The 18258-nt window shown below is 36.3% G+C and overlaps 5 protein-coding genes and 1 pseudogene across 9 annotated transcripts; 5 read left to right on the forward strand and 1 right to left on the reverse strand.

Moving 5' to 3' along the window:
* Positions 1-750: 750 nt before the first annotated feature.
* LOC104791518 (uncharacterized) lies at positions 751-3123 on the forward strand. Its single transcript, XM_010517430.3, has 3 exons — positions 751-1835; positions 2188-2356; positions 2563-3123. The coding sequence occupies exons 1-3, from the start codon at positions 1044-1046 to the stop codon at positions 3021-3023; spliced, it is 1422 nt and encodes a 473-aa protein (XP_010515732.1). The 5' UTR covers positions 751-1043; the 3' UTR covers positions 3024-3123.
* A 293-nt stretch (positions 3124-3416) lies between these two features.
* LOC109125295 (uncharacterized) lies at positions 3417-4136 on the forward strand. The gene is made up of 2 exons (XM_019226940.2): positions 3417-3643; positions 3815-4136. Exons 1-2 carry the CDS (start codon positions 3530-3532, stop codon positions 3962-3964), a joined length of 264 nt encoding a protein of 87 aa, XP_019082485.1. The 5' UTR covers positions 3417-3529; the 3' UTR covers positions 3965-4136.
* A 169-nt stretch (positions 4137-4305) lies between these two features.
* Positions 4306-5184, forward strand: LOC104791520 (replication protein A 14 kDa subunit A-like). Its single transcript, XM_010517432.3, has 3 exons — positions 4306-4431; positions 4554-4831; positions 4935-5184. Exons 2-3 carry the CDS (start codon positions 4573-4575, stop codon positions 4997-4999), a joined length of 324 nt encoding a protein of 107 aa, XP_010515734.1. The 5' UTR covers positions 4306-4431; positions 4554-4572; the 3' UTR covers positions 5000-5184.
* A 208-nt stretch (positions 5185-5392) lies between these two features.
* On the reverse strand, positions 5393-11306 carry LOC104791521 (nicastrin). 2 transcript variants are annotated; one of them, XM_087454086.1, is made up of 17 exons: positions 10947-11306; positions 10704-10843; positions 10410-10523; positions 10213-10327; positions 9555-9637; positions 9327-9403; positions 8828-8905; positions 8291-8362; positions 8115-8188; positions 7874-8006; positions 7703-7774; positions 7402-7521; positions 7090-7161; positions 6853-6993; positions 6564-6648; positions 6030-6474; positions 5393-5756 (listed from the first exon to the last, which is right to left on the reverse strand). In XM_087454086.1, exons 2-17 carry the CDS (start codon positions 10789-10791, stop codon positions 5492-5494), a joined length of 2034 nt encoding a protein of 677 aa, XP_087310212.1. In that variant the 5' UTR covers positions 10792-10843; positions 10947-11306; the 3' UTR covers positions 5393-5491. The 2 variants fall into 2 exon arrangements, with proteins under 2 accessions (XP_087310212.1, XP_087310213.1); XM_087454087.1 differs by having other exon boundaries at positions 10704-10830; positions 10947-11182.
* Positions 11307-12703: 1397 nt separating this feature from the next.
* LOC104791522 (heterogeneous nuclear ribonucleoprotein Q) lies at positions 12704-16383 on the forward strand. Of its 3 annotated transcripts, none has more exons than XM_010517435.3 (9): positions 12704-12990; positions 13782-14172; positions 14261-14377; positions 14516-14656; positions 14814-14990; positions 15139-15346; positions 15437-15615; positions 15711-15796; positions 15881-16383. In XM_010517435.3, the coding sequence occupies exons 2-9, from the start codon at positions 13816-13818 to the stop codon at positions 16026-16028; spliced, it is 1413 nt and encodes a 470-aa protein (XP_010515737.1). In that variant the 5' UTR covers positions 12704-12990; positions 13782-13815; the 3' UTR covers positions 16029-16383. The 3 variants fall into 3 exon arrangements, with proteins under 3 accessions (XP_010515737.1, XP_010515736.1, XP_087310215.1); XM_010517434.3 differs by having other exon boundaries at positions 12727-12990; positions 13349-14172; XM_087454089.1 differs by having other exon boundaries at positions 12747-12990; positions 13550-14172.
* A 40-nt stretch (positions 16384-16423) lies between these two features.
* LOC109125297 (FBD-associated F-box protein At3g52670-like) lies at positions 16424-18157 on the forward strand (annotated as a pseudogene). Its single transcript, XR_015559625.1, has 3 exons — positions 16424-17435; positions 17514-17676; positions 17768-18157. The product of XR_015559625.1 is annotated as an FBD-associated F-box protein At3g52670-like (transcript).
* Positions 18158-18258: the final 101 nt, after the last annotated feature.

Below are 18258 nucleotides of genomic sequence, written 5' to 3' on the forward strand. Positions count from 1 at the left end.
TTGTGACAATGTACATATTCTTTCTTATATAATGTTATATTATCATAGTTGTGCATGAGACTTTTTTTTGTTTTATTTTATAAAAAAAATTTAAGCATAATTTTTTTAATTTAATAATTTGTTACTATTTTGAATTATACCATATATTTTTCTATTGATTAGATTTTTATATTATTTCTTAACTTTTGTGCATTTAGCCAAAAAAAACAGCCAAAAAGAATACTTGAAAATAAACAATATACAAAATCCAATTAAATAAGATAGTGACATGGAATTACATACTTATTGTCACATTTAGCCATAATTTATGGAAAACAAAATCAAATCAATGATCTAGTCAGAGGATGAGAGATGCAAGTTCTCCGAGAAGACGTCTACTTTCCGCTGTTTTGGTTCGAAAATATATGTCTTATGAGCATGCGAGGTTAACAACGGTGACCACATTCCAAGGATCCTAAGTACATTCAAGCACCCACTAATTTGGTGGGTGTCACAGTGAAATTACTGCCATATGTTCCCCAATCATTTTGATCGTAAAAGGTTTTTGAATCGTGAGCATAAAAGAGGCCCTCATGGAGATGATGGATAAACACATCTTCCTGCTCTGGGAAGTGTTGCATGTTTCACATCATATCCTCCAAGTGGCGTGGTAGTAAGAGTTTTGGTTTTTTTTTAAAAAGTTTTATGATAGTTCGGATAGGTCCCTGAACTGCAAAAATAGAGTTATAAATAATTAATTAGTCATTTTGTAAATGGAAAAAATTAATCAATTCAACTAAAAAAATCAATGATCTAAGATCTTACGGTGGTTTATAGTTGGTCACCAGTAATAACTTGAGCTTACTTTGAAACTAATAAGACTAGTAATGTGACCAACACAAGACCAAAATGTAAATCCCGAATTACAAAACCAAATCTAATTGATCAATTAAACCAGGAAAAAAATACTAAACCGGAATCAAGTAAAGGTTACGTCACTGTATCTTCTTCCTTCCCATATTAGTTAACCAACAAGAAAATCTTAAAATATCAAACAAACAATAATGAGTGAGTCGAATCAGCGACCCGAGTCCATGACCCGACCCGTCGGAGGAACTGAGTACAGCTGGTGCAGAGCGATTGACGGCGGCACAGGCATCGCCGTCATAGCTCTCTTACTTTCCCGAACACCAAAACTCCAAAATCTCCAAAACACCCTCGACAAACTCCAGATTTACCATCCTACCCTCCGTTCCACTCTCCGTTACGACGCGTCCGCCAACTCCTTCTCCTTCGCCGTCTCCGCCGCCGATTCCCGCGTCGTAATCCATCCCTTCGATTCCGAATCCACCGCTCAGATCATCCGAGACAGCGACGATCCACGCGCTGATCCGCACAGGATCATCCTAGAACACGAGCTTAACAAAAACACGTGGATCGATCCACACCGTTGGATCAACTCCGAGTCCGCCGTGTTCGTCGTCAGCCTCTACGATCTGACCGACGACGGAGAGCAGCGTGTACTCACATTTCGGTTAAACACGGGGGCGTGCGATCGGACTGCTGCGGTCACGCTTCTGAGAGAGTTTATGAAAGAGACCGCGGCGGGCGATGGCCGCGGCAACGGTCCCGTGGCGGAGGAGACGACGGTGAGGTTAGGTAAGGCGATAGAGGAGCTGATCCCGAGTGGGAAAGGGAATAAACCGTTCTGGGCGCGTGGGATGGACGTGCTTGGTTACTCGTTGAACGCGTTTAGGTTCTCGAATTTGAATTTCGTGGACGCGGAGGAACCGAATCGGAGATCGCAAGTGGTGAGGCTGAAACTGGAAAGAGATGAGACTCTCAAACTTGTGGCTGTAAGCGACTCTGCTCTCACTCATCACTCTCAATTATTATTTCCGGATTATGTGCTAATTACTATTCTAATTACGTGTTTTAAGAGTATTAATATATATTTGTTTACAATTAAATAATGTTGGTTAGTATTTATATGAATATAATTAGATATGAGGAGTAACCGCAATGTGTATTGTTGCACTATTGTTATATTAATGTTAAGACAATCACTTGTGTGACATAATAATTACATATGCATAGATTTGATTTGTAACACAAAAGGACTAATAAGAGGATCTTGGTTTTGTGCTAAAGCTTAAAAGCATTGATTTGTGTCTGATGATTTGGAGCATTCAATTTACATTTTTGTAGGGATGCAAGGCAAGAGGGATAAAGCTATGGGCGGCATTAGCGTCCTCGGGGCTACTCGCTGCGTATTCCTCGAAGAATCTACCACCAGACCAAGGAGAGAAATACGCTGTGGTGACTCTTTCCGACTGTCGTTCCATTCTTGAACCTCCTCTTACTTCAAATGACTTTGGTAAGTATGAACATTTTTAGAATTACAATAATAAAGATTGCTGCTCTCTCTTTTATATATTTGATGAGGTATAGATAGATGTTCTTGGTTGCAACAAGTTATGTCTAGGCTTTGAAAATCAGAAATTGTAATTTTAAACAGTGTCCTTGTTGTTGTATTTGATCTAATGGTTTGTGATTTGATATTTTTGTTGTTATGTTTCTCAGGTTTCTACCATGCAGGGATTCTTCACACACACGACATAACCGGAGAAGAAACGCTATGGTACTTAGCCAAGAGATGCTACGACTCATTCACATCTGCAAAGAATTCGAACAAGCACTTCACAGATATGTCTGATCTCAATTTCTTAATGTGCAAGGCCATTGAGAATCCTAATCTCACGCCTTCCTCATCTCTTAGAACGGCTTTCATCTCCATATTTGAAGATCCTGTTATCGACGAGTCTCCAGAACCTGAGTTGGCTTCTCTCGGGGTAAGGGATTACATCGGGTGCGCGTCTATCCACGGGGTTGGACCATCTCTTGCGGTTTTCGATGCGCTTAGAGACGGAAAATTGGACTGTGCGTTTGTGTATCCTTCGCCGTTGCATTCGAGAGAGCAGATGGATGGGCTGATTCAACATATGAAAACTATTCTTTTGGAAGGATCTGCTTCTTCCTTTTGATTTTGTGTGTTTTGAAAATCAAAACTCTCTCTTTTGTCCCAGAGGCATAGATGATGGTCTCTGTAAAAATAGTTAAAAAATAAATTTACTTTGTATTCTCCTTGCAAGTCTTTGCAAACATATTCACGAATACGTTCTTTAAAAACATAATTCAAATGATAGTATCTCAAAAAAATGTAATTCGATACGAAACTAAACTTAATTAAGAAGATCAAAACAATGAAAAGTAAAAAATGCACTATTTTGTTTTTTTAGTGGAATCAGCAAATAATGCGGAAAATAATTCTAAGAAGAGTGCTAAAAAAAGCGTATGGAATGGCTGAAAGATCCATAGCAACACAACACAAACCCCAAACTATTTTTAGAGGCATTAAGACTTAAGAGCCACAAAATCCAAACTTACTTAGCCTCATTTTCTAGCTATCTTCATTTTGTTTTGTGTTAAAAACATTTTTTTCGTAAGAAAACAAAGAAAAAAGAAAGAAAGCCTAAAACAAAGTGTGAAAATGGCGACGGATACAACAACATTTCCAGAAGGCGATGCAGCAGCTGAACTAAATCCTGGCCAAAACAAAAATTTCCAAGTAGATCCTGTTTCTTCAGAGATCGCTTCTGAAAAGGTATCCTTTAGATATGTGACAAGATTTGTGATATCCTTATTGACATAGTTATTGGATGAGTTGATTTTGCATGAGTTTCTCAATTAACTACCAAATATTACAAGCTTTTATCACTTTTGTTAATCTTGTACACAAATGACAAATCTATACGCGAATTCAATGTGGAAAAAGGTACAAAAAATCGTGGAAAAAAGGGAAAACGCAAAGGCAAAGAGAGACGGGACAAAAACGCTAAAAAAGACGATCATAATATCAGCGGTGATCGTTGCAGTCGCAGGAGCAGCTTTTGCTATAACTAAGAAATTGAAAGAGAACAAATGATTTTTTTTTAATACAACAAAGTTAATCCTCAATTTTTTCCCTCTTTTTAATATGTAACTTTTCTTCCTCACAAAACTAAGAATTTTCTTTATCTATATAATATTATATATAAATATGTATTTGTAATATGTAATTTCAAATTTAAATAATGCAATTGAATATTATTAACTAACTAAATGATCTAATAACTTCATTTTGAAATGATCATAATCATAAACTAATGTTTTTGGAGTTAGTCCGTCCGTATTAAAGAACAAAAAAAAAATTGTGGATAGCGAAACACAATGAGCCAAGAGAAATTAATAAAGCCCAATCAGATTTATTTGGCGCCATCTGTAGCTTTTCTTTTCCCGCCCAAAATTGTCTCCGTTATTAACTCTCTCTTCACAAAGCCTCAAAAGTCTCAGAGAGATTAGGGCTAAAATCATTTTCCAACTTCGACGACACGATTCATCTTCTCCAATAAGGTAAATATTATCAGATCCTCAACTCTTTTATAGATTTGCTTTTGTTTTCGGTTTTATCCTCCTCCATCGTTGTTGATATGAAACTGATTGATTTAATCGATTCTGAATATTTTGACTGGTAGATCGAAAAAAATAAAAGAAATGGATACTTCAAGTCCTTCGGCTTTTGTGAACGGAGCTTTGTTGAGGCGATACATTGGTCAAAAGGTCAGAACTGTGATTCAAGTGATCGGTTCAGACACTGGCTCTGTGGTCGGGAAATCTACTGATGATCTTCAGATCGTTGTTAGGGGACCGTCTACAACTCCTCCTCTTACTACTTACCTTGAGGTTATTGGAATTGCTGAGAGTGATAACTCCATTCGTGCTGAGACTTGGACCAATTTTGGCAACACTTTTGGTAACATTCACTGATTCCGTCTTATCTGTTTGCTGATAGTTTTAGAAGAAGATCTTTGTTCCATTTTGATGTATTGAGTCTGTTGACAACATTTGCTTTGTAGATCCGCAGAATTACAATGAGCTATGTAAGCTAGCAAGTGGGGAGTTCAAGCACTTGTTCATCTAATGTTGTTGTTGTTGTTGTTGTTGATGATCCTGATCATCCAAGTGATTCCATTAAAACCTTTTGTAGATGCTTATGCCTTAATTATGTCACCCCCAAACCTTTCCTGGTTCTGAGATTTGCTTTTTATTTTTTTAACTTAGTCTATGTAACCATTTCTTAATCTATTACATTGCCATTTTTTTTTATATTGATTTGTTCAGTACTTAGTGTGAGGTACCAAAACACAAAAGAGTACACCATTTTTCTTCTTGGCAGTTAGTATTTCACTCTGGAATTAGATTCGTAATGTTGCTTTGTTTATTCTGTTATTAATCTAATCTTAGTGGGAATGCCTTTTTTAGCTGCTTTAGATTAATATTGAGAAAGTTCTTGCCAGTCTAATAGAGAACTGAATTAGCTCAAAAAGACCCTTTTTTAATAACCTTAGCTGAGAAAAAAGGTTTCCACTGCATAGTTTAGGCGATGTCTTGCTGAAACTGACAAATACAAGTCTCAGTCCTGCTTCAATGCTTTTGTGATGAGTGACTTTGCAGCCAAAATCCCGATGTAAGCCAACGTTGTCACTGTAATGCCTGCAACAAGGACTGTATTGTCGTATGCTGAGTGCTGGACTGTGTACACACGCACCCTTATAGTGTCCCAGTTGCTTTCGGTCCACACCGGATCTACCATCCCCATAGAATCCGATGAGTTCTGAGGCAGAATCGTCCAAGCTCCATCGTTATACTTCAATTGGGTTGAATAAGCTGGAACATACCTGCCAAAACCAGCACTTAATATGTTTAGTGTTACGGTTCCGACAACAAATTTGATTAGGCCACATATATCTCAGGCCAACGAAGATAATACTGATAGTTTCTATTTAAAGGTCAACAAGCCAAAGATAGACTCTCTCCAAGTCTAAAAAAGCTCCACTTCTCAAGCCAGCCTATCCAAATTAATGATTCCTATCAAGTGCCTACCAGACTTAAGACTTTGCCAATTTGAGCATGCAGCCCAAAAATGCAATTTACAAGCAAACAGAGTTTACCTGGTTGTGGAGACAACACATGTTCCCTCCTTGTTGCTCTCTGCTTTAATGCACACTTCGTCGGTTTTGCTACAGACTCCTTTTGAACAAACTGAGGTTGTGTTCCCCTTTTGGACAGATGTTTTATCCGCAAGAAAGTTCCATACAAATCTAGATACATCACCGACGTAACCAAGGTAAGGTTTGGAGGAAGGTTCTCCAAGGATGACGCCAGCATAGTTGCCTGGGCAAGTGTTTGTTGGTGAAATATAGTCTTTTACCAAGTCGCAAGATAAGCCCGGTTCACAAGCTAAAAGACAGTTTAGAAGTTCCTCAACGAAAGAAGCATTGACATGGATGGATCCCATAGCTGAATTGCTTATATCTTTGTCGTCACTTGCAAGGATGTAAAGTGTACGGGCCACAACAGAAGCAGCAGCTACTACAGATGTGGAGTTGATATTTGCTGCAATACAGTACCAGAAAGGGATCAGAAAAGAGCAAAATGGGGTTTAGAGCAAAAAGATGAGAACGTCAGGCTGTGACTTTTCTTACACAAGTCATCAAGGTGACTATGGTAGAACTTATTCACAAACTTGGTATCAAAGTCTTCAAGAACAACAGCTGAAGTCTGAGGGTTCTGCAACAATGAACAGGATGTTACACCTTTTTCAGTTTAGGGAATCTGGTTCACAATCACATAACATTAAAGCAAGTATACTTCTCCTCTCATATTCATGATCAACCGAAGGGGAAGTATATTCAAATAATTACTTTCTCTATCAAAGTCAGAATACATATTTGAATTGTCTTTCCATCTATTTACTTGGAATTTATATTGTACCTTTCTCATGAAAGCCATCAAGGAGGATGGGGGTATTCCAGGGTTTGCAGTATCAGCTGAAAGAATTTTGATGTTCTTTGATGCAAGTGAATCCTGAGCTACCTTTAAAGCATCCAGTGTCATGTTTGTAACTGAGGAAACCTAAAGACACAAAAAGTGGATGTTAAGTTGCCTATGCCAATTTTCACATTATCGAACCAATTATGTTAGAGTTTCAGGGTATCAGGAATTTCTCACCCTAGTTTTATGAGCAAAGAAGGTGTTTATCCCTCCACTTAAACCTTTTCCAACGGATCCTATTTCAAGCACCTGTTAGATAATGGAAGACATAAATTTGAATACGATCTTAAAATTTAGAGAATTGTGAACCTTCACTTTTAAAAGGAACTCTAATAAACAATAAATTTACTTTCTGCACTACGAAGGCAGAAATAAGTTGTAGCAACCATGAAACACATGCAACATTTTTCACTAATGGATTTCATGCATAAGACTGGCTGCCTCTACCAAATTGTTTCTATTTTGTCAGATCAAAACAATAAAGATTACCGTTTCAATCGGAGAATTGCCAAGGCCTGCGACAGCATCTGAATGCAGATCTAATTCGTGTAAGAACCTCCTGCTGCCAAGGTAACCCCACGTCTCTCCGGTCAGAACCAAAAACACAAGCTGCATTCATTTAGGAAATACATATAGAACTATAAGAGCCAAAACACAGCAGAGTGCAAGATATACCTCTAGTATCAAAGCTTGCAAACAACAAAAAGCGTGAAATAAAACTAAATCAGATGGTATACTGATGAGTGCAAGAAACTCAATAGATTTGGTACTTATATTTATTGACTGGCACCTGCTTTTTGAAATTACTAGAACCATCAACTCGAGAAAGAGCATCAACTGCTCCCAAAAGAGCTACCAGACCCTGAAAGAAAGAGAACACTTTGAGCAATGAACCGGGAAAAGAAGAATAAATAAAGGCATTCTAGGTCAATCCACAAAGCACAAAATAGCGATATCTCACAGATATTGGTGAATCTGCACCAAAACTTTTGTCACGGAAAAATGATGCAGAATCCATTGAGGCCACAGTTAGCACAATTGGTTTGCGGTTGTTGGAAGAAGAAACACTGATTGGTGGAAGCGAGGACCAAACACTGTCCTTCATGACAAAGTTATTAGAAAACTTAACGTATCCTTTAAAAGGTTTCATATGTCTTAAAATCAGACAGTAATATAGAAATTTCAATCTCCTAAACTTTTACCTATATCCTCCCAATGGGAGGCAAGTTCCTTCCTGCAAACAAGCCTCCGAATTGTGTGTTCCAGCTTTGGTAGTCTAATAAAAGAAAATTGAGAAGCGGATGTCATAATCTAAGTCAAAGTAAAGTACATAAAGCTGGTTAACATTCCAGTGAGCTACATTGCTAAAACCAAATACCTCCATAACCATATTGAATTCAGCAACATCACTGGTATATGTACCATGCTTCATCTTTTTCTTGGAAAGGATCTGAACAAATATATTAGGATGTCAAGATATAGTTGATAACCTGAAAACGTGGAAGCTATCCACATGAACCATACTCATTTAGATTGCTACCAACACAGAAGAAATATAAAGCTAGCTTCTTGACAGAACCTCATCTGGTAAGAACAACAACATATGAGGTTCTGTCAAGAAGTAATCATTTGTTTTCCTATTTGAAAATGGGTAATCAGTGTTTAGAAAATTTTATGCAAACTAAGCTAGGAGTAATTATTTCATATGACTTTGACGAAACAGATCTACTGCACCATTTTACAGCCATATTTTCATAGAGCAATACTGCTCTTACGAGTGTGACGAACGGTCATAATGCCTCTCTAAGGCTTTAGTTCATTACCTCATATTTCTAAATGGTAATCCATTTAGTTATTCAGACAACACAAATAGAAACATTTATAATTTGCAAAGAATTCAAGTTTGAAGGTTTACCTCCTGCACAGCTGATATGCCACTTTCTGACAATAAGTACACAGGAAAATTATATTTTTTCCACATTATGCCTGATGCCTGCAAATAATCATTTTTAACAATGGTCAATTGCCAGAGTCTAGAGAATTATCGCTTGCAAGTACTCATAAGAATTAAAATCATTTTTCTCTATGAAAAACCAATAACAGGAACTATCATTTTATGAAGGTAGATAAATATGCAACTGATTTATAGGCTTCTTTATAAGTGATCATCTGGACAGATACATGTATTGCTCTTGTAAAATGTATACAAAAAATTAACCATAAGAAAAGGATTTATTTATGGTGTTGTGTGTTAGCAGGTAGTTAATTATAGTTCCAGAAGAGAACAGTGTATACTCGGAAATGCTTGACAATGGATTTGGTGATAAATGATTGAAACAACTTCCAACCCACTACAAAAGTGTTCACAGGAAAAAGTAACTTCAAAGTTTCAGACAGGATTTATGGTACCGTACAGCTGAATTCCATTTGTAGTCAACGTTTTCATAGGGTGAAAACTGCGCTTGAGGAAACTTTTTGTCAGGAGAAAAGCCTACAAGAAAGAAGAAATAAATACTAATGCCATGGAGATAGATAAGAAGTATCAAGTACTTTGTTTAAGGGAATTAAGAAAAAAACAATCAATGTATAAGTCAACATCCATTCAAGTTGACAGATCATAAATATGTGGGTCGCCATAGTACCTGTTAATTTCTGTTGGAAATTAGATCCTGATTCAACTAGAACACCACCAATTTTGCTAGCAAAGCTCAAATCACTTGACACCCTGGAAAAGGCACAAAGAGGAACGATCCTGTGTCATTTCTATCTGAATAGAGTGTCTAAGAGATGTACAAGTCTAATGAACAATGCCAGAATTAAGCCAGACTGCAGGATTCTAGTGTAAACTACTTCGAGGTATACTCACTTTTTGTTTGTCGAATGGAATTAAAGCAAAAAATCCAATGAATAACAGGTTTCTACTGAATAATACCTAATCCATTTCTGATGCACCAACAACCAAGTGGCTACATTTATAGCAGATTTTTTAAAATGGTGATAAGAGGGTATACTCATTCCAGTCTGTTATTTCACTCTCAGGGAGAAAAAGAAGAAAACAAAAAGTGTTGGCCTTAAAATAGTGAAACTCTGCAACCTTGTATAGACGTTATTTTGAGGATGTAAGTTGAAAATGGCTGATTTGGTGAACACCACAAGCTAATTCTTGTTTGACGTTAAGTAAACACCAAAACGAGAACTACACCTTATTCATGCATATGTATATGCTGCTTAGCCAGGGGTAAAGCACTAATCCACAAGTTAAAAGATTATAAATACAATAGAATGACAAAGGAGACATGCCTGGTAAAGAAATCTTCCATTTCATCAGCTGTAACCAAAATAGTGTGTGGCTGAACCAAATCTTTAACGTCCTTCAATTTTATGATTGGAGCCACCACCTTATTCAATCCAGGATCTGAGTAATTATTAACATAGAAATTAAGGGAACTCATCTAATAACAACAATCAGTTACGAGGCAGCCACAAAAGAAGCTTACTTGAACAACCAATCTCTCCAGAAAGATTGAGAAGGCGTACACAAGGATACCCATCAACAACAACATACATTAGCTTCTGAAGGTCGGGAACAGATTCAATAGATGTTATCTCACCTACACACAAAAAAAGGGAAATCCAAACAGTGATCAGATAGATTAAAGTGATAATCTAAAGAGTGGACAAAGAGAGATAAGTGAATCAAAATTACAAACCAATCATTCCCAAGATGAACTAAAACGTAAAATGTTACATCAAAATCAACAAAAGATGAGACCAATTGGGACGAAACTCACCAGCGAGAGAGACATGAAGAGGAAGGATTGAAACTAGAAGAAGAGTAAAAGAAATAGCAACAAGACGAGGAAGTCCCATTGCCATCATAGCTGGCCCGCCGGAAAGTTGAAATCAGCGGGAAGCTACCTGGAAATCATCGCTGCAGATACGATCAGAAATGTGACCAAATTTCATAAGAGATAAAAAACAAACGTTACGAGCCCAGAAACGAGGAAGAAGCATCAGCTTGAGAGAAACAGTACCTAAAAAGGGGGAAATTGGAAGAGAGAGAGAGAGAAGAGCTTCGATTCGCCGGAGATAAGAAACCTAGTTGATAATTACGCGGTGGGAGTTAGAAGAGAGTCAAAGACTGAGAATTTTTCCGGTCGATTCGACTTTCAAAACTCCCCTTGGAAGGAATATAAAAAATTAAAAATTGAGCTACTCCTATTTTGTGCAGATTTTGATATATTAAAGTAATTAAAAATATTTATAGTTTTTTCTTTTCCATTCAACAACATTTTTTTTATATATTTTTTTGTGTGGTTAAAGACTATTTTTTGTCATATGGATAACATGAATTATTGAAGTTAACTTGCAGTAAATATTATAATTTTGTTGTTGTATGTATTATTTAATTAATTCTAATTTAAAATAATTGATAATTATAATTATTAAAAAGTATTATTAATACATTTAATAAAATTATTAAAAATAAAATAAATTAAAATATATAAATAATTAAATAAATTTACAAAAAACAAAAAAAACAAATAAAGAAATTTAATACACACAAAGTTAACTAAACTTCTTTGCTACATTGCAAATTAAAAAAATTAACTACATGCATTTCATAATATTTACAATCTTATCATATTTAGATGGATGCCTATTTCATTTCAAATGATAATCAAAATAATAATTTTGGCAAAATATAACAAATTTAAAATAACTAATTAAAAGAAGTTATTAAATAAAAGAAAAACAGTAAAATTTATTTTTATTGATATATCAATTAAAAAAAAATTGTATTATATAACTGTATTTTCGTTTTTTTTAACTAAAGAAAAAGCTAACTCAACTTACCACATCCTTAACTCATGAAATTTTTTATGATATTGAATAATGTTTTGAGTTAACAATTTTACAAAAGACATAACTCAAAATTGTATATTAACCATAACACATTGTAACTCAACCTCAATTTCAAAAAAAAAAAAATATTGTTCTTGATTGGTAACATTTTTGAATAATCTTTGAGTTACGTCCATAACTCAACTTAACTCGATGATAACTCATATTACCAATTAGAGTCATTATGCTTCTAGATTCATTTTTCTTTATTAAAAAAACCTGTTTAAAACATTTTTTTTTTACATAGTTGTCTCTTTTGTAAATAACATCAAATTAATCGACTGGTTCTAATAAAACAAACCAAAAAAGTATCGTTATCAATTACTATACATAGCAAAACGCGGGAAAACACGACTGTTATATGTTAGTTTAACTCTTTTAGTAAGATTTCGTCGAGAAATTAGATATAACGAAAGACAAGAGGATATTAATTTGTAATGTGTAAAAGAAAAATTTATCATTGGTTTTATTTTTTTCTAAATTATACTCTCTCCGTTTCATAATATCGGATATTTTAGAGGTTTTTGCTTGTTTTATAATATAAGATGTTTTCAAATTTTGAGGCAACTTTTAGACTACTTTTATATTTTCTTATTATTTATTTTATGCAGTCTTGTTTTTGATTGGTTAAACTTTTTAAAAGTAAATATTTTTTATTATGCGTGTTTTGGCTAAAACATATTATATTTTGAAACGGAAAGAGTATAATATAACGTGGATTATATATAAATTATGTATTAATTAGGAAAACTCGAAAATATTAACAAGAAAATTGAGAGACATTATATCTAATTTTCATCCAATTTTGATATATTTTTCTTTTTGCATAAAACTTAACATCAAAGTCATTTTTTTCTTTTTCTTTTTTTTTTGTTTGTTTGTTTGTAGATTTTCTGGCATATTAAGATCGGGTAATTTACCTCTAATATAAGATGGTGGTTAGCATCGTAAAAGGGTGACTACACCCTCCTCCTCCTCCTCCTCCTCCTCCTCCTTTGAGAGTCACTTGGGGCATCTTTTAGGTCATACAAACATTTTTACATATTCTCTCAACCTCAGCTGCTGGGCGAAACACTTCTACCTCATCCTCCTCTCCGTAATCCTCATCAAACTAGGGTTTTCTTCTGGAAGCTCTCTCTCTCTCTCTCCCTCTCTCGCTCTATCGCCTTCAAGGTACTTTCTCTCTCTGTCTTGTTTCATCTCATTGCGCCTCTCTTCGTCTCCTTTCGTGTATCTTTTTCCGTTGGGGATCCGAATTATTCTTCTTTCGAAATTGGGATTTTGTTTTGGTAGCTCTTCGTATCTTAATTGTAAAACTGAATCTGTTCTCAGTTGTGTTGTTGTTATCTATACCAATGATTGCGAAGTTTAGCTGAAACGATTTTGATAGATGTTTACTGTGAGTTTTAGCTTTGTACGGGTGTTATCGGATTGTTCTTGATTGGTATCATTGTGGTCTATTTTTGTGTGTAAATGTCTTGAGTAAATCAAATAGAAATTGTAGAAATAAGCTGAGGGATTCTCTTAACAGGTTAGATTGGCAGCATAAATAAAAATTCAACTTGCAATTGTGTGTTGGGAGATCTAACATGGAGCTGAAGTTTTCTAAGTGGGTTGTTCAGAGATACTACTTTGTCTTGACCTTCTTGTTGCCATGATTTTTTTAAAAACCTTCTATGCATCTATCTAACCAAGGCCTATTGATATCATGGTTTTTTTTTTTCGCTCTCAGGGGTCATTCGTTTCTTTTTTTTTTGTTTCACCTGTTGAGCATTTCGTCGCCTTCTTCTCTCTTTGTCTATTGTTTGTCACCTTTTTTTAGCCGCATTATGGCAGAGCGTCAATTCGAACCTTTTATTCTTCTTTTTCTATTCTATCGACCTCTTATTGTTTCTTTTCCAACCTTTCCACGGTTCTATTCTCTCTCTCCCCACTTGCTTCTTGCTTCTGTGTCTCCTCCACAGTTGTAGTGCAAGCCTTCTTTTCTAGATACTTAACATGTCAAGGACGAGGACTGCTGCTTCAGAAGCTCACGATTCAATGGAATCTGAGGAAAGGGTAGACCTTGATGGTGACAATGACCCTGAGGAGATTCTCGAGGAGGAAGTTGAATACGAAGAAGTTGAAGAGGAGGAAGAAATTGAAGAGATTGAGGAGGAGATAGAAGAAGAGGTGGAAGTGGACGAAGACGAGGATGTTGCTGCTGCAACTGAGGAGGAAGAAGAAAAGAAAAGGCATGCTGAACTCCTTGCACTTCCTCCACATGGTTCAGAGGTTTATCTTGGAGGGATTCCCACTGATGCTACTGAAGGGGACTTAAAGGGCTTCTGTAATTCAATAGGGGAAGTTACTGAGGTAATTTGACATATTTGTTTTACCCAAACTATGGTTGTGTTTTCATTTTATCTTGTGCTGACTGCTGAGGTTGGTGTGATGTTTACAGGTTAGGATAATGAGGGAAAAGGAATCTGGTGATGGAAAGGGGTATGCATTTGTAACATTTAGAAACAAGGACCTTGCAGCTGAGGCAATTGAGAGTCTAAATAATACTGATTTCAGAGTAAATTCTTTGATACCCACTTCTTGATTATTACACTCATTCCATTAAGACTTGTAGATAGCTTAGAATTCTCGATGGTTGGTAGTTTCAGAATTTTTGTGGCTCTTATTTGTTTGTTTATTAAATGTTATTCAACAGGGTAAAAGGATAAAATGTTCGACTACCCAAGCAAAGCATCGCATCTTTCTTGGTAATGTTCCTAGAAATTGGATGGAGTCAGACATTAAGAAAGCAGCGAATAAAATTGGTCCAGGCGTTCAAATTGTCGAACTCCCAAAGGTTTGTCTCCTGCAACTTATATAAGTTTCAGTTTGTAGTGATCTGCAACTTTAATATCATATTCTTGTTTGACTGTAACTTGCGGAAGTGAATTTTCTGTAGAAATTCCTTTCTCACTAGCTTGATCAGTTTTCTTTTTGGTTTTGTAAAATCACAGGAACCACAAAATATGGGCCGGAATCGTGGTTTTGCTTTCATCGAGTATTACAACCATGCATGTGCTGAATACTCGAAACAAAAAATGTCAAATCCTAGTTTTAAGCTTGATGATAATGCCCCAACTGTAAGCTGGGCTGAATCAAGGAGTGGAGGAGGGGACTCTTCGGCTTCCCAGGTTTGCTTCATTAGAATCTTTCTTACAAATAGATAATAGATGCCGCAACAGTTATCTTTTTAACAAAGTGTCATATTCATAGAGACATGTGTTTAAAATGTCTTCAAAACTTACTGTTATATACTTATATGGTGTGGAATGATTGCAGGTCAAGGCATTGTACATCAAGAACTTGCCTAGAGATATAACTCAAGAACGCCTAAAGGCATTATTTGAACATCATGGGAAAATACTGAAAGTGGTGATTCCACCAGCAAAACCGGGAAAGGAAGACAGTAGATATGGATTTGTGCATTACGCAGAGAGGACAAGTGTCATGCGAGCTTTGAAAAACACTGAAAGATATGAGATTGATGGTATGCGTGGTCCATTCAGAATATTTTTTTTCTGTTTACATCTCCTCCTTTGATGTTTCAATTCTAAAATGTATCCCAATTTATATACAGGTCATATGTTGGATTGTACTCTTGCAAAGCCTCAAGCGGATCAAAAGGGGAACACAAATACAGTTCAGAATATGCAGAAATCACAATTGCAACCAAACTATCCTCCTCTTCTTAGTTATGGCATGGCTCCTAGTCCCTTTGGTGCTCTTGGTGGATTTGGAGCTTCTGCCTACTCACAAGTGAGATTTCTACTATTTTGTCAATCATATAATTATGTCTTGAGAAGAACTTTTATGGATATAAATTCGGGGATAATTTTCTTGGAATGATGCAGCCATTAATGCATGCGGGAGGTCATGCAGCTGGTGGAATGTCGATGATGCCAATCATGTTACCTGATGGAAGAATCGGATACGTCTTGTAAGTTCTTTTCTATACTCGATTACTGATCTCATGCTTTTGCTATAATGCACGTGTACTCATCCGATGTGTTGAATGTAATAGGCAACAGCCTGGACTGGCGGCTGTGCCGCAACAACCACCACCAAGGCATTCTCCACCTTATAGAGGAGGCAGTGGTTCGAGCAGCAGCAGCAGTAGCAAACGAAGTAGCGACAACGGTAGGGGACGAAGCCGTTACAATCCTTATTAGAAATTTCAAAATTATGTCTCCTTTATTTGGAAAAAAAATACACTCCCAACCAAGCCAGCAAAACAGAAAGCCAATTTTAACCATTGTGTTGTCTTCTTTATGCCATTTGTTTTGACTCTTAAAGATTTTGCGGGTGGCAATGGGGAATCGTTTAACTTTTTTTTTTTTTTTTTTTGTATATTTATTTATTTATGCGTTTTCAATTATTGTTTAAAAAAAAAATGTGGTTTATATACAGTATGTCCTTTCCGTTCATGTATGGTCCAGGCTTACTAGTCGATAGGAATGAAAAGCCCATTAATGGCCCGAACTATGTCTCGTTTAAAATTACCATAATGTCATCATCTTAAATGTATCCGCCGCATTATATGTATATCAAAAATTCAAAACCCTTCCCGGCCGGCTGTTCAACTTCTGCATCCTCAACCGCCGTCTAGTCTCACTATTGGGTGAGTTTCAATCTCTTTCTAGTTTTTGCAATCGCGTTTGAAAACCCGAGTGTAACCACTGGGAAAGCAACGCCATTTCTGTCTCTATCAACAACAATGAGAAATCGAGGTGTTATGAATGAAGAAGATAGGTTGAATCAGTTGCCTGAAGCTTTGATTCTAAAGATTCTGTGTGTTTCTCCCTACAAAAACTGCCATAAACACGAGTGTTTTGTCTAAACAATGGCGTTCTCTATGGAATTTGGTGCCGAAACTAAAGTTCTATTCTGAGGATCACAATAGCCAACACCAAACATTTTCAGAAGGTGTTTCCAGATCGATCCTTGAACATAAAGCTACCGTTCTAGAGAGTTTGCGTCTCAGATTTAGCTTAGATAATGTTAGTCCTGTAGATATAGGACTTTGGGTTGGAATCGCGTTTACTCGACATTTGCGTAAATTGGTACTCTATGCTTCATACCCCGCGTATGATGAGACCTTCACATTTCCGGCTAGCTTGTGTACTTGCAACACACTTGAAACCTGAAACTCTCACTTGGTACTATTGTCTTCTCCGGTTCTTATGAAGTCTCTTAGAACTTTGCACCTTGAGTTTGTGAGCTACAAAGACGATGAATCTTTTCGTAACCTGTTATCTGGTTGCCCTATTCTTGAAAATTTGGTTTTGGATCGAGGTGAGTATTCTGGTCATGTTGTGACTTTCGTTATTGAAGTCCCGTCTTTGAAGAGACTTGAAATTTTTGATTATAATTGTGACGAAAGGTTTGGAAGATATAGAATTAATGTTCCCTCTTTGGAATACTTGGCATTCCAAGAGTTGATAGATATTGAGATTTGTCTGAATGCGCCGGAGCTGGTGGAAGTATATATCATTGGTGGTTCTTATATAATCGCTGATAAGTTTCTTGGATCGCTTAAGTCAACCAAACGTCTTTCTTTCGATTTATTACCCTTGGAGGTAAGTTTCAGCGCTATTGAGTGTTTTTTTGGTTATCTCTTTGTTATTGCAAGGTACCAATAACTGTTTCATGTACAGATTGTGTATCCAATTGGTAGTATCTTCTATCAACTGGTGAATCTAGAGATGCATACGTGTAAAGAAGAGTGGTGGAATGTACTTACGGTCATGCTCGAAATTTCTCCGAAACTAAAAGTCCTCAGGCTCCTTGATGCAAGACATTTCATCATTATTTTGGATGGTCTCTCTCTTTGTGGTTATATTTTATAGACTACTTTATACATTCCATTCCTCTTGTCTCGTTCGTTTGTCTCACCAGTATAGGAATAAAGATGATGATATGGTTGGCGGAAAATGGAATGAACCAAAGTATGTTCCTGAATGTTTGTTGTCTCACCTCGAGACATTTGTGTGGGAAAAATATGCTTGGGATAGACAAGAAGAGCAAGAAGTGGCTACATACATTCTAAGGTACGCAAAACAGTTGAAGAAGGCAACTATCTCCACTAATCCTATCGGTCCAAAAGAGCTCAAGAAGTTGGAAGAGAGACGTAAGATGCTCAAGGAGTTGGCTAGTGTTGTCAGGGCTTCCAATTCTTGCCACATTGCTTTTGAATGATCTTATATGTTATGTAAACTCTTCATAGAGCACGTTGGTTACGGTTATAGGGATTTACATCGGTTTTGGATCTCGGGGATGGTTTCTATATTTTGCCATTGGATTTTGAAAATTTTCTGAATTTTATCTTAATCCCTATGAGTGATGATATTGATACCAGTACCACCATCTTGGGCTTTTCTTTTTCATTTATTAATAAGTAAA

The sequence above is a fragment of the Camelina sativa genome, chromosome 6, assembly GCF_030686135.1.
Source record: "Camelina sativa cultivar CO46 ecotype springtype chromosome 6, ASM3068613v1".
Lineage (NCBI taxonomy): Eukaryota > Viridiplantae > Streptophyta > Magnoliopsida > Brassicales > Brassicaceae > Camelina > Camelina sativa.

Coding starts and splice junctions, on each gene's coding strand:
- LOC104791521 (XM_087454086.1), bottom strand. CDS start 10,791: ATGATGGCAATGGGACTTCCTCGTCTTGTTGCTATTTCTTTTACTCTT. Junction 10,328..10,409: donor TGGAGAGATTGGTTGTTCAA/GTAAGCTTCTTT, acceptor ATAATTACTCAG/ATCCTGGATTGAATAAGGTG. Junction 8,007..8,114: donor CTCCCATTGGGAGGATATAG/GTAAAAGTTTAG, acceptor CATGAAGGACAG/TGTTTGGTCCTCGCTTCCAC.
- LOC109125295 (XM_019226940.2), top strand. CDS start 3,530: ATGGCGACGGATACAACAACATTTCCAGAAGGCGATGCAGCAGCTGAA. Junction 3,644..3,814: donor CAGAGATCGCTTCTGAAAAG/GTATCCTTTAGA, acceptor ATGTGGAAAAAG/GTACAAAAAATCGTGGAAAA.
- LOC104791520 (XM_010517432.3), top strand. CDS start 4,573: ATGGATACTTCAAGTCCTTCGGCTTTTGTGAACGGAGCTTTGTTGAGG. Junction 4,832..4,934: donor CAATTTTGGCAACACTTTTG/GTAACATTCACT, acceptor TTTGCTTTGTAG/ATCCGCAGAATTACAATGAG.
- LOC104791518 (XM_010517430.3), top strand. CDS start 1,044: ATGAGTGAGTCGAATCAGCGACCCGAGTCCATGACCCGACCCGTCGGA. Junction 1,836..2,187: donor AGACTCTCAAACTTGTGGCT/GTAAGCGACTCT, acceptor ACATTTTTGTAG/GGATGCAAGGCAAGAGGGAT. Junction 2,357..2,562: donor TCTTACTTCAAATGACTTTG/GTAAGTATGAAC, acceptor TATGTTTCTCAG/GTTTCTACCATGCAGGGATT.
- LOC104791522 (XM_010517435.3), top strand. CDS start 13,816: ATGTCAAGGACGAGGACTGCTGCTTCAGAAGCTCACGATTCAATGGAA. Junction 15,347..15,436: donor TGAAAGATATGAGATTGATG/GTATGCGTGGTC, acceptor ATTTATATACAG/GTCATATGTTGGATTGTACT. Junction 15,616..15,710: donor GAGCTTCTGCCTACTCACAA/GTGAGATTTCTA, acceptor GGAATGATGCAG/CCATTAATGCATGCGGGAGG.